The following is a 14830-nucleotide window of genomic DNA, read 5'->3' on the forward strand; positions in this document are numbered from 1 at the left end:
CTTTACCCCCCTGTCATTCACAGGTCAAGTGATCTCTCAGAACCTCTATGACCGTCCCGAATTCAAGGCCACGAAGGAAGGGCCTCCCACGGACGATGGCTCCTACATGGGATACTCAGTGGCCTCTGGAACCTTCTCCGGGGAGAGTGGCGTAGCCGTGGGTATACCCCGTGGTGCCAGACTACTGGGCAAGGTAAGGATTAAGTAGCAAAAGGTAAGGATAAAGTTGCAAAAGGTAAGGTTAAACTGGCAAAAGGGAATTATAAAGTGTCAAAAGTTCGCAACAGAAGGGCACTAATACTATGTCCTTCATCAAATAGGCGAGAATTGACACAATTTATTCCTGGATTAACACAAGAGCATCAGAAGTTAACCCTAACAATATTGATGGTTGAGTAATTGTTGGCCTTACGATATATGGTCTGCCAGGTTTACCTGACACCTGATGAGCACACACACTATCAGGTAGACCTGATAAACCTGATCAGGTTCACCTGTCGTTAGGTCTATCTGATAGTGAGTGGCTGGCCAAACGCCAACAATTATCTAACCAAAAATGTTGTTTGGGAACCTTTTGAGGTATTTGCAATTGTTATACGCGTGCAATTTTTTTGTCGATGCCGATGGTAGGCATGTAATGATTCTAAAATTAACTAATTCCTCTCTTCTCCACCAGGTGGCGCTGTACACGACCAACATGACCAACCTGCAGAACATCACCGGCGAGCAACTAGGCGCTTATTTCGCATACGCTGTCACCACGTCCGATGTGGATGGAGACGGAGCGGATGATTTGATTATAGGAGCGCCACTGTACACTAACCCTACCAATAATGTCGGCCATTATGAGACCGGCAGGATCTATGTGGTGTACCAGGGGAAAGAGGTAAGATTTTTTTTTTCAAGAGGTTTGATAGAGGGAACTGTAACTGCTAAGGTCTCATCGTCCCGAAATCGAAGAGAGAAAGAAGACAGGATAGGAGAAAGCTAGCCGTTCCGAGAACGAATATTACCTGTTCAGGATAAAATCCGCCCCGGGCGAGAATCGAACCCGCTGCCTAGCGGTTACGAGGCAAACGTGCTACCAACCAAGCTAACTAGGCTGGCTGTCATTATTTTTATTTTAAAATAAAGTGTACGGCAGTAGGTACTACCTGTGAAATGTTCTATATCTATCATTCCTCATTTTTGTGGGTTTCTTATTATATTTCCAGACCTACAAGTTCCGCAGACTTCACACCCGAGATGGAAAGAACTCCAAGGCAAGATTTGGACTCTCTCTCTGCAACCTCGGTGATATCAACAAGGATGGCTTTGGAGGTAAGAATATTTCAATGATATACTCAAGAAGAGTAAAATAGTGAAAAAAAGTGTACCTACTTTAAAGTAATGTAACATCGGTTTCAAAAGTATTTTTTCCACCAAAAACGTGTGAATTTGGCTGACTCACCAACAGAGGTGAGTCGGATTTCATTTGATCACTCTATTTGATTTCAGATTTCGCTGTGGGCGCTCCATACGATGGTCCTAATGAGAGAGGAGTAGTCTACATCTACCACGGATCTCCTATTGGTGCCAGAGAGAACCCGTCCCAAATTATTACAGCCGAGGAAGTTAACTTTGGACTACAAGGTACGAAATATATTGGTACTTTGGAGTTTTCACTACTCGGAGTCTAGTGGATTGGAACACATCACATGCTTCTAGACACACTCCATTTGTCAAGAGTAAAGATACAGATAGATATACCTACGCTCTGGAGATCAATTTCGGTAATTTGGTCTTTCCGACGCATACGAAAGGCTGGCCTTTATAGCGCCTTTATACTAAGGTACTTACCTACCTACACATGGCCTTGCTGCTTAGAGTGTAAATAAATAAAATATTTAAGTACCCCCATGATCCTATTCACTGAATTTTACGGTAGGTACTTTAAGATCCTTCATGTCTTGACTCTCTAAAGAAAATAACGAATTACTTCTCACTAATACTGAATATCTGACTTTGGTTCACAGGATCACTTACCACATTTGGTTTCTCACTGGCCGGAGGAGTTGATTTAGATGAGAATCAATATCCTGATCTTGTCATTGGGGCGTATGAATCCAACACCGCTTTCGTCCTAAGGTAAACCCTTTAGTAGATTCATATTACGTAAGCTTAACCAATCTTTTGGGGCGGTTTGCCCATACACCTAAGCTTCAGGCAGTGGCGTAGCGTGGTCTAAATTCAAGTGTAGGGCGTGTAGGGCTCATGCACAGGTCTACCAAGTCCCATCACATTACATGCCATTAATATTTATGGGCATTAGAGTGAGCTTTTGAGTTGTATGGCCGCCATACACGCCATACATACACGCTACGCCACTGGCTTCAGGGTGGGCTTTTTGTGTAAATTGGTTGTCTCAAGAGCCAACAATAATTTTATTTTATTTCATTTTATTCTAATTTTATTCTATTCCATTCTGTTCTGTTCAGATCTCGTCCTGTAGTCAAGGTGAAGTCCAGCCTAAGTTTCTCCTCGGACTCCAAGCAGATATTCCTGGAGGAGAAGAATTGTACCCTCAAGGACTACTCTAAGGTCACGTGTCTGACACTCACTGCTTGTCTCGAATATAACGGGGTTGGGGTCGATCCCCAGACTGGTAAGAACTTTTCTAAATAGGTACCTAAATTAATAAGAATAATAAATGGGAAGAAGTCTATGTGCCAGGAAAAATCTGTATCGTGATGTGACCAAATGATCCCTTTATCAACCTCGCACGGCGTTTCTTAACTTCAGTGATCTGTTGGAAACTTAGTACCTACTAAAACATTGAGCGTCAATGACTAATAAATTGTATTCATTTCAAAAACTCAAAACGCCTATCATTCAAAAGTGGTGTGAAACAATGTAATAATTTGTATGAATGCCTGGAAACTATTTCAAGTATGCAATGTGCTACACACAATGGTACAAACCTCCAACTTTTACGATTTTGTATTTCAGAACTCAACGTTCAAATTCTGCTGGATTCCAAGAAGCCCAAGTCTCCACGAATGTTTTTCCTATCGGATGAAGGCAAGAATGTTATCAACCAGACCTTGCTTCTTATCAAGGGTACTCAGTTCTGTAAAAGCATGTTCATCTATGTCAAGGTAAACGCTTGTTTTCTCAATTAAACTATAAAACATTAATGTTATGGATTTAAAATATATGTACCTAGGTAAAAAAGGTGCGTATTTCCCAATACATATAGGTATTTTTCTTTCCTTTTTACTTTCATTGTTCTATAATTAGGAAAGTAATGTTTTCGGGCTAAATTCATAGTTTTAGCATAGTTGACCTTGACCATAATTTCATACTAGTTAACCTTGACCTTCACAATTTCATACTAGTTATAACCTTAACCTTCATAATTTCAGCCTAGTTGACCTTGACCTTCACAATTTCATACTAGTTGACCTTGACCATTATTTTACACTAGTTGACCTTTATAATTTGACCTTGAATTTCACACTTTCAGCCCAATCTCCGAGACAAGTTGACCTCTCTGGAGGCAGAAATGCGGTACAGTCTCTTCGAGCAGAAGCAGTCCGCGCGCCGTCGTCTCAAATCTGACCTAGCCCCCATTCTGGATCTGGACGATGAATCAGGGCTGGTCTCTAGGGATTCGGTCAGCATTCAGAAGAACTGCGGCAAAGACAACGTGTGTATTCCGGACCTGAGACTCACCAGTGTCCCGTGAGTAACTACAATTGTTTCTTTTTACAACTTACCTATATCTCGAGAAAGAGCTTCCTTTTTCCTTCTTCTTTTCTTTCCTACAGGCTGACCTCACAACTCCTCCCAAGTAGCTACCTAGTACCGAAATACGAAAATGGCTAGAAACACATGATGTACCAGATATCAGTCACAACGTTTCTTGACTTAGGTTATCCATGGAACACTGAGTTTATTCACTGAATTTATTCGTGGTATTCATATTTCCTCTCTTTCCCCAACATTTTATACCGGCATTTCCCAGTATTTTATCAGAAGATCCATCCATTATAATATCTCCGATGTTTCCCAATATTTCATCCCTGCTATTGCCTAATATTTTATCCCTCCATTTCCCTATTATTTCCAGGAACGTCAACCGGTACATTCTCGGCTCCGGGGAGCGGATGGAAGTGGACGTGCTCGTCAAAAACGAAGGCGAGGACTCATTCGAGACCTCCTACGAGATGGGCGTTCCCCTGGGCCTCAACTACGTCAACATCGAGCGCTACGACGAAGGAGACCGAGATATCCCGATCCTGTGTTCGGCTCCGTCGTATTTGAACAACAACACGCTGCACTGTGACATTGGGAATCCGCTACCGAGCAAGAAGTTTGTTCATTTCAAAGTCCTCCTGCAGCCATCCTTCCAGGTAACGTGTTTCATACTTCTGTAGGGAAATCTACGTGAGTTAGAAACTTGTTACTTAATTTTCCCGTATGCTCGTAACTTTTTCATACACTTGTTGCAGAAATACGGAGAATACAAAAAACCGGTGGTAGGTTGGAAGAGCTTACAGAAGTGAGAATCCTGCCACTGAATAAATAAAGCCCTAACAAAGGCTCTAAATAATTTCAAGTCAGACTTGAACAAGTCAATAATAGGGCTCCAACGTGGCTTACTGTATCATGTTTTCTTACTGCATCATTAGATCACTGCAACTGTAACCTTACCGTTCTTTTGTAGGAAACTCTGAAGCCTCGTTATGAATTCTGGATGTCAGTTAACAGTACCAACCCTGAGGTGACTACAACTGTATCCGATAACATACAGGAGTTAACAGTGCCCATCTGGGTGGAAACGGATCTCATTGTGGAAGGGTAAGTCGGTAGTTCAAAGCAGCAGCAACAGCGTCATGATTGCCGGAATGATTGCCAACATTGGTTAACGGATAGGCACTGGAAGACGAAGTCGATAGTTAGTCCCGTCAGAGTAGGCACTTGGTTCATAGGTCCCTTCTGAGTATAAGTCTTCTATGTTTGCGTTCACGGCATGTCTTTTTTTCCTCGGACTAAATTGACCGGACTTTTTCTCTTTAGATTTGGGACTTGATTGGACCTTTCGGGACCCCGCAAAGGCCTTTTTTAGTGGGGGTTTTCAGTGATCTACTACTATTCTGGAAGAAAAAACATACAATACATATTTAACTAACTTTTACCATTTCGTCGTTATAATATTGGGAAAAAAATATGTACAAAATTTCCCATGTAGGTACCTGTTTCAAACTTTCAAATAGGTAAATTTAGATAGGTCCTTGGAAAAATGTCCCTTTTTCGACTAAATTTATCTGTGTTTCCCCTCCAGATCCTCACATCCTACTGACCTTCATTACAACTCGAGTCTGTACGAGGCCGAAACCATCACAGAAGAAGGCCAGGCGGGGCCTCAACTCGTACACATCTACAACATTCGTAACAAGGGCCCATCTGATATCATACAGGCCGAGGCTTATTTCCTGTGGCCCTCATACACTGTAGAAGGTAAGGCCGGAATAAAGCTAGAATAGTCAATAGAATATACCTTGTTTATCCTTCTGGGATAGGACTGAAAGGTCCTTTTGCCCCCGCAGTCTAACCAAGGTCTTATACAGAGTGTTGCAGAAAAAACGAGCCACTCGAAATATCTCGAGAATGGATATGAATTTCGAAAAACTCTGGAACACGTGTCTCATTATATTCAAGGGGAAACATTTTCCCTGTTTTTAATTTTTGCAAGAAAATGAGGGGCGGCCCCAGAGGGAGTTATTGTATAATACTGATGTTTATTATTTTTCTCCTTCGCAGGTGATCACTTGTTGTACCTTCTGGAACAGCCAGAGACCAGTGGCGCCATCCAGTGTGAAGTCATCGAGAATGTCAACGAAAAGAAACTCAAGGTAAATCTTAAGGTGTGGACACACCTTGCCTAAAGCTAAAAGCACAGTGCACTTGGATTTTCAGCCCGTTTGTAACCAGTGTCCTCCAACATGGAGCTGTCTTGTTCTGCTTCAAAAATAAACACAAACAACTAAACGGTTCCAAACATAATAAATTTTTCCTTAGCCCCAAGGCCTAGTTAGCTTAGGGCTTAGAGGGTAGCACGTCTGCCTTGTAAGCGCTAGGCCGCTAGGTCGCGGATTCGAACAAGATAACCTTCTATATAAGAACAAGATTACTAATATAACCCTATCTGTAACATCTTCCACAGCTGGACAAGAAGAAATCCTACTTGGAAACAGCCGGAGTGATTGGAGTGCAGAGTGGCCTTACCGCCTCACATACCATGTCCACCGCCTCCAGAGAAGACAAAGGTGTCACCTACGTGGAAGAGAAATCCTCATCCTTCTCATCCAGCCAGAAAAGCTCTGGAGGGAAGAAGAAGGAAGGGAAAGCTTACGCCGCCACCAGTGGAGTCCAATATAGCGGAGCACAAGGCAAACAATTTGCGGCTGGGGCCACTGGCACTGGCTTTGGAGGTATGTTTGTTGTTTATCTGTGGTGAAGTCCAAATGAGGTGTGTGAACCCCTAAAAAATTGGTAGGTAAAATTTACTTTCTTGCTCTGATTGACATTGATGGCAGGTTTGTACAACTCTCAAGTAAGTAATGTAAGTACCTACTTAAATCTACCTACTTTTAGGTAGGTACTTTTTCATTGTCATGATTACTTTGATGCATGTTTTATAAATAGCACGTTTGTAGCTTTTGTGGTGCAAGTTCTAAAAAAAAACCTTCCATTTTCTCTTTGTGTAGGTATATTGCGAGTAGGTACCTTCTATGTTACTCCGTTATCTGTATTAGAGAGTAGGTTACATACCTAGGTGAATTAATACTGTAAGTCCTGACTCATATTGGAGGCGTAAACGCGCTACTCAAAGTCGAGCGTCTACGCGTGGAGTGTAAGACCAGCCTTAGCGCGACTCCGCGCTACTGAAAATCGCGTCACAACGGCAACGCTTCCAATATGAGATAGGCCCAAAACAGTAGTAATACGTACTTACACAAAAAGCCGATTTTTTTAATACTCTTTCCATTGAATATTTAACTATAATTAAATATTCAAATAACTATGTTTACAGTCTGAGCACTGGGCAGTGGGCTGGGTTCATGGAATTCAGATAAGTTCTTCTGTCCGGCTTAGTTTGGTCTCAATTAAAACCCATGTGCATGTCTGTCATGCAATTGCATGTCTTTCCCTGCTGCGGTCGAACTTCCACATGGACATTCGCATGCAGTAGTCTTGTCTTGATTTATTTTCGGCTTTCAACCCCGCAAATATTTTCAAGAGCCAACAATAATTTTATTTTATTTCATTTTATTCTAATTTTATTCTATTCCATTCTGTTCTGTTCAGATCTCGTCCTGTAGTCAAGGTGAAGTCCAGCCTAAGTTTCTCCTCGGACTCCAAGCAGATATTCCTGGAGGAGAAGAATTGTACCCTCAAGGACTACTCTAAGGTCACGTGTCTGACACTCACTGCTTGTCTCGAATATAACGGGGTTGGGGTCGATCCCCAGACTGGTAAGAACTTTTCTAAATAGGTACCTAAATTAATAAGAATAATAAATGGGAAGAAGTCTATGTGCCAGGAAAAATCTGTATCGTGATGTGACCAAATGATCCCTTTATCAACCTCGCACGGCGTTTCTTAACTTCAGTGATCTGTTGGAAACTTAGTACCTACTAAAACATTGAGCGTCAATGACTAATAAATTGTATTCATTTCAAAAACTCAAAACGCCTATCATTCAAAAGTGGTGTGAAACAATGTAATAATTTGTATGAATGCCTGGAAACTATTTCAAGTATGCAATGTGCTACACACAATGGTACAAACCTCCAACTTTTACGATTTTGTATTTCAGAACTCAACGTTCAAATTCTGCTGGATTCCAAGAAGCCCAAGTCTCCACGAATGTTTTTCCTATCGGATGAAGGCAAGAATGTTATCAACCAGACCTTGCTTCTTATCAAGGGTACTCAGTTCTGTAAAAGCATGTTCATCTATGTCAAGGTAAACGCTTGTTTTCTCAATTAAACTATAAAACATTAATGTTATGGATTTAAAATATATGTACCTAGGTAAAAAAGGTGCGTATTTCCCAATACATATAGGTATTTTTCTTTCCTTTTTACTTTCATTGTTCTATAATTAGGAAAGTAATGTTTTCGGGCTAAATTCATAGTTTTAGCATAGTTGACCTTGACCATAATTTCATACTAGTTAACCTTGACCTTCACAATTTCATACTAGTTATAACCTTAACCTTCATAATTTCAGCCTAGTTGACCTTGACCTTCACAATTTCATACTAGTTGACCTTGACCATTATTTTACACTAGTTGACCTTTATAATTTGACCTTGAATTTCACACTTTCAGCCCAATCTCCGAGACAAGTTGACCTCTCTGGAGGCAGAAATGCGGTACAGTCTCTTCGAGCAGAAGCAGTCCGCGCGCCGTCGTCACCTTAACCTTCATAATTTCAGCCTAGTTGACCTTGACCTTCACAATTTTATACTAGTTGACCTTTATAATTTGACCTTGAATTTCACAATTCCAGCCCAATCTCCGAGACAAGTTGACCTCTCTGGAGGCAGAAATGCGGTACAGTCTCTTCGAGCAGAAGCAGTCCGCCCGCCGTCGTCTCAAATCTGACCTAGCCCCCATTCTGGATCTGGACGATGAATCAGGGCTGGTCTCTAGGGATTCGGTCAGCATTCAGAAGAACTGCGGCAAAGACAACGTGTGTATTCCGGACCTGAGACTCACCAGTGTCCCGTGAGTAACTACAATTGTTTCTTTTTACAACTTACCTATATCTCGAGAAAGAGCTTCCTTTTTCCTTCTTCTTTTCTTTCCTACAGGCTGACCTCACAACTCCTCCCAAGTAGCTACCTAGTACCGAAATACGAAAATGGCTAGAAACACATGATGTACCAGATATCAGTCACAACGTTTCTTGACTTAGGTTATCCATGGAACACTGAGTTTATTCACTGAATTTATTCGTGGTATTCATATTAGATCAAACATACACAGTACTGCAATAGGAAATAGGTAGGCATTGTGAATAATGAACACACACACAGTAAGTTAGTCGCCCACCAAGCTGAACGGTCGTAAATTATCTGAAGAGACCTGCAGGTTAGTGTAGGTGCATGGAAGAATTTAAAACCCCATCATGCAAACCGGTCGCTTAGCGGACGCCACGGAAATAAAACAGGCTTAATGTCACTGTTTAACCTTCCAAGGTTTTTAGTGAAATAGGAAATGCTATGCCTACTTAACTACAAAAATTTCAGACCTTTATTTCATTGTTCCTTACTTTTGGAGTTGCTGTAGGTATTTTGATAAATGGGATTTATTACGTAGGTTTGAGGTACCTACGTAAAGGTAGAAAAATTTCAATTAGCTCATCGTCATTTAACTGTCAACAAACAAAAACCTTTCTTCAACACAGTACCTATCCCAAGTGACCTAAGTTGGAGTACCCAATCCTACAAACTGGACTCTGCACACAGGAATTTCGTTAAAAGAGCACCCCCATTTCAATGTAACACAACCCCCACCTTACTTACCCATATTATGCTTTACCCCCCTGTCATTCACAGGTCAAGTGATCTCTCAGAACCTCTATGACCGTCCCGAATTCAAGGCCACGAAGGAAGGGCCTCCCACGGACGATGGCTCCTACATGGGATACTCAGTGGCCTCTGGAACCTTCTCCGGGGAGAGTGGCGTAGCCGTGGGTATACCCCGTGGTGCCAGACTACTGGGCAAGGTAAGGATTAAGTAGCAAAAGGTAAGGATAAAGTTGCAAAAGGTAAGGTTAAACTGGCAAAAGGGAATTATAAAGTGTCAAAAGTTCGCAACAGAAGGGCACTAATACTATGTCCTTCATCAAATAGGCGAGAATTGACACAATTTATTCCTGGATTAACACAAGAGCATCAGAAGTTAACCCTAACAATATTGATGGTTGAGTAATTGTTGGCCTTACGATATATGGTCTGCCAGGTTTACCTGACACCTGATGAGCACACACACTATCAGGTAGACCTGATAAACCTGATCAGGTTCACCTGTCGTTAGGTCTATCTGATAGTGAGTGGCTGGCCAAACGCCAACAATTATCTAACCAAAAATGTTGTTTGGGAACCTTTTGAGGTATTTGCAATTGTTATACGCGTGCAATTTTTTTGTCGATGCCGATGGTAGGCATGTAATGATTCTAAAATTAACTAATTCCTCTCTTCTCCACCAGGTGGCGCTGTACACGACCAACATGACCAACCTGCAGAACATCACCGGCGAGCAACTAGGCGCTTATTTCGCATACGCTGTCACCACGTCCGATGTGGATGGAGACGGAGCGGATGATTTGATTATAGGAGCGCCACTGTACACTAACCCTACCAATAATGTCGGCCATTATGAGACCGGCAGGATCTATGTGGTGTACCAGGGGAAAGAGGTAAGATTTTTTTTTTCAAGAGGTTTGATAGAGGGAACTGTAACTGCTAAGGTCTCATCGTCCCGAAATCGAAGAGAGAAAGAAGACAGGATAGGAGAAAGCTAGCCGTTCCGAGAACGAATATTACCTGTTCAGGATAAAATCCGCCCCGGGCGAGAATCGAACCCGCTGCCTAGCGGTTACGAGGCAAACGTGCTACCAACCAAGCTAACTAGGCTGGCTGTCATTATTTTTATTTTAAAATAAAGTGTACGGCAGTAGGTACTACCTGTGAAATGTTCTATATCTATCATTCCTCATTTTTGTGGGTTTCTTATTATATTTCCAGACCTACAAGTTCCGCTTGTTTATCCTTCTGGGATAGGACTGAAAGGTCCTTTTGCCCCCGCAGTCTAACCAAGGTCTTATACAGAGTGTTGCAGAAAAAACGAGCCACTCGAAATATCTCGAGAATGGATATGAATTTCGAAAAACTCTGGAACACGTGTCTCATTATATTCAAGGGGAAACATTTTCCCTGTTTTTAATTTTTGCAAGAAACCTACTTTAAAGTAATGTAACATCGGTTTCAAAAGTATTTTTTCCACCAAAAACGTGTGAATTTGGCTGACTCACCAACAGAGGTGAGTCGGATTTCATTTGATCACTCTATTTGATTTCAGATTTCGCTGTGGGCGCTCCATACGATGGTCCTAATGAGAGAGGAGTAGTCTACATCTACCACGGATCTCCTATTGGTGCCAGAGAGAACCCGTCCCAAATTATTACAGCCGAGGAAGTTAACTTTGGACTACAAGGTACGAAATATATTGGTACTTTGGAGTTTTCACTACTCGGAGTCTAGTGGATTGGAACACATCACATGCTTCTAGACACACTCCATTTGTCAAGAGTAAAGATACAGATAGATATACCTACGCTCTGGAGATCAATTTCGGTAATTTGGTCTTTCCGACGCATACGAAAGGCTGGCCTTTATAGCGCCTTTATACTAAGGTACTTACCTACCTACACATGGCCTTGCTGCTTAGAGTGTAAATAAATAAAATATTTAAGTACCCCCATGATCCTATTCACTGAATTTTACGGTAGGTACTTTAAGATCCTTCATGTCTTGACTCTCTAAAGAAAATAACGAATTACTTCTCACTAATACTGAATATCTGACTTTGGTTCACAGGATCACTTACCACATTTGGTTTCTCACTGGCCGGAGGAGTTGATTTAGATGAGAATCAATATCCTGATCTTGTCATTGGGGCGTATGAATCCAACACCGCTTTCGTCCTAAGGTAAACCCTTTAGTAGATTCATATTACGTAAGCTTAACCAATCTTTTGGGGCGGTTTGCCCATACACCTAAGCTTCAGGCAGTGGCGTAGCGTGGTCTAAATTCAAGTGTAGGGCGTGTAGGGCTCATGCACAGGTCTACCAAGTCCCATCACATTACATGCCATTAATATTTATGGGCATTAGAGTGAGCTTTTGAGTTGTATGGCATTTCGTTATTGTATAAAATGTTCCATGACATGTCCCCTTGGTTTTTTGGGTGAAGGGAGTGAATTAGCCCATTTGCCTAATTGGCGCGGGATAAGCAGATCGGATTTTGATGCACTGAACTCAACTTGGTTCTTTATTTCCAAGCAAAATCTCTGTTGACCTGATCAATATTGATTTTAACTTTTAGTTCTGGCTAAATTAGTCATTAATCTGTCTCTATTTCCCTGTCCTCATTCCAGGCGGTCTCAAGAACACCTCCTCGTTCCATTCCTCGGAAAAGTCCCACTCCAGCAACACCACCTGGGATTCAGACCATGGCGTTCCCATCACGTCCGCCTCTGACTCCTGGCGTACCAACGATAACGGTCTGGTGCGAAACGGATCAAGCTCTGTCGTCTACCCCGGAGGTTACGCTTCAGGGGGTTCAGGTTTTGCTGCAGGCGGCTCGAGTTATTCTTCCTCGGGTTCGGGTTTCGCTTCAGGCGGTTCGGGTTACGCTTCGGGCGGGCGGCACTACTCCTCGGCGGGCGATAGAGGCGAAGTCAGTAGGAAGGCAACAGAGACGGAGACTGAGTATCGGGAACGTACGGAGAGCATCAAGCGCGTCTATCCGTCCTCGCGGGACGGCCCGAGTGAATGTGAGTAATGAGTATCACCTGAAGAGAGAATTTAAGTCCATAAGGCCGTAATTGGTTTCTTTGCCAAAATATGTATCAAGAGAAATTTAGCCCTTCAAACTATTTGATCACTTGAAGAGAGAATTTAAGTCCATAAGGCCGTAATTGGTTTCTTTGCCAAAATATGTATCAAGAGAAATTTAGCCCTTCAAACTATTTGATGATGTGTTAGGTTACAATTTTTTAACTGAACACGAACAGTCTCTTTTTTTTAGCTTTGTACCTACACGGATTTAGAAGATATTGTTGGTCCAATGGTAACAAGGCTGAACCAGCATCTAACTGGGGACTCTGGGGAGTAATAGTAGTATTGTATCTTTTCCTTAGAAATATTGTCGTTGTCTACTGTTGTATGTTCACTGAGACATTCCTCAATACTTTCTCCTTGTTTCCCCCTCTATAGATTCCGAAGAGGACTACTCGGCGGGTAGAGACAGAGATAGTTCATCTCACGCCCTCGATGCTGAAGCTGAGAGAGACAGAATCTACCAGGAAGAGCTCAGGAAGTACTACGAGAACATTAGGCGACAGGAGCAAGAGTACGAGCTGAAGAGAAAACAGGAAGAGGAAGACAGGAGGCGCGAACATGAGCGGTACTTGGAGGAGCAGAAGAAGTTGCGAGCCTACCAGGAGAGTAGTTCGAGGACTTCTGAAGAGAGGTAAGTTAAATTTCGGCAACGACAAGTAGGTACAGATAAATAATCAACCCCTGGGTCTCCTTAGATCAGCCACTGACAATCAGGTAGACCTGACAGGTATGGCGGAAAAATTCCGCCTGTCAGGTGTACCTGATAGCCTTAAAAATGTCACGTTTAAATAATTTTGGAAGATGCCGATGTATAGTCTAGGCATGCGAGTCCTTAAAAAATGTGGACAATTTAGGTACAAATTCAGGTATACACCCAATTAGGTGATAAATTAAAATTCCCAAGCTCACAAAATCTCATTTCCCTATTCCCAGGTACAGGTACAAGCGAGATGTGGATTCTTCAGACGAAGCTCTGGAGAAGGCCCTCAAGTGTGGACCCACCAAGTGTATCAAGGTCAAATGCAATGTGGGTGCTCTCCAGAAAGACCAGGAAGCTTGGGTAGCTTTCAGATCACGCGTTTGGATCCCCACCATCCGGAAGGTAAGTGGATAGACTCGAGAATTTTGTCTCTTGAGAGGGACCGGGAAAAGCTAACAACACACGATTGCACTCTATCATTTACTCTTTTGCAGATTGCTCCGAACAAAGAGGTCTCCCTATCTTCTCTTTTGGTGGCTCGGGTGACAAAAATCCCCCACATTGGCACTCCAGATCAGGCGACCATCAAGACACATGAGATCTTCACCAAGGTTATCCCCAGGGAGACGGGCGTGCCCCCCGGTATGGTACCACTCTGGGTGGTTGTCCTGTCTGCCGTGGCCGGAGCCATCATCCTCATGCTGCTAGTCTACCTGTTGTACAAGGTAAGACTGGAAGATAATCGAACAGATCAATAGAATATTCACCTAGTTCTTTTTTCCTCGAGAGATGGAAGTAGGTATCTACATATATTGCACAATCTAATAAATGAGACTGACAATGTCTTGTGTAGTGGGAAGACTCTCACTAAATTACGGTACGTTGTCTACAAGACATTCGGGAAAAATTGGATGAAACTCACGACAAGTGGGAACGAGTCTTTAGTAGTATTGATACGAGTAGTACTATTTAACTGATCTGTACATTCCTAAGCTAATTAATTTCTCATTCCCTTGTCATTTTCAGTGGGGCTTCTTCAAGAGGCGCCGACCCAACGATGTCCCGGAAAAGGAACCCCTGAACAGGAACGGGTATCAACATGGTGAGGATTGACCCCACCCTCCTGCACCTCTGTGATCTAGTTTTATTTCGAGTACCTACAGCATTGTCTAACAATGGATCTTGTCTGCATTTTAGTAGATGTCTGGTGGGCCGACCAGTTGTAGACGCCACCATTTTCAGGAGTCATCTCTGAGTAGAGTTCTAGTTTTTGATCTCGTCTAGATTATTTAAGTTTTAATGTTGGAGACACAACGCAAAACTCTTTGTAATTCGTAATATTTGGCTTCCTGTGAGATTGTAGTTGTTGCATCCATTTTATTTGAATAATCACCTAATTTACGTTTAAATTTATTGTTAGATAGGTCTAATTTTCTCGAACCTTCAGTA

The 14830-nt window shown here is 42.3% G+C and overlaps 1 protein-coding gene across 1 annotated transcript; it reads left to right on the forward strand.

The window, feature by feature from the left end:
• Positions 1-23: 23 nt before the first annotated feature.
• On the forward strand, positions 24-14775 carry LOC103521449 (integrin alpha-PS2; the record flags this gene model as incomplete). Its single annotated transcript, XM_017448817.2, is given in 29 exon segments — positions 24-193; positions 677-886; positions 1215-1320; positions 1498-1632; positions 2016-2127; positions 2478-2644; positions 2989-3137; positions 3506-3723; positions 4112-4394; positions 4709-4842; positions 5327-5502; positions 5806-5897; positions 6209-6476; positions 6582-6598; positions 7079-7134; positions 7354-7520; positions 7865-8013; positions 8382-8492; positions 8563-8780; positions 9336-9340; positions 9614-9783; positions 10267-10476; positions 10805-10817; positions 11139-11273; positions 12216-12614; positions 13057-13312; positions 13615-13783; positions 13876-14106; positions 14408-14775. Coding segments are annotated over 29 exon segments (4613 nt in total), but the record flags the coding sequence as incomplete, so codon positions are not given.
• Between the last annotated feature and the right edge of the window lie 55 nt (positions 14776-14830).

Source organism: Diaphorina citri, unplaced genomic scaffold (assembly GCF_000475195.1).
Source record: "Diaphorina citri unplaced genomic scaffold, Diaci psyllid genome assembly version 1.1 scaffold5254, whole genome shotgun sequence".
NCBI classification, from domain to species: Eukaryota; Metazoa; Arthropoda; class Insecta; order Hemiptera; family Psyllidae; genus Diaphorina; species Diaphorina citri.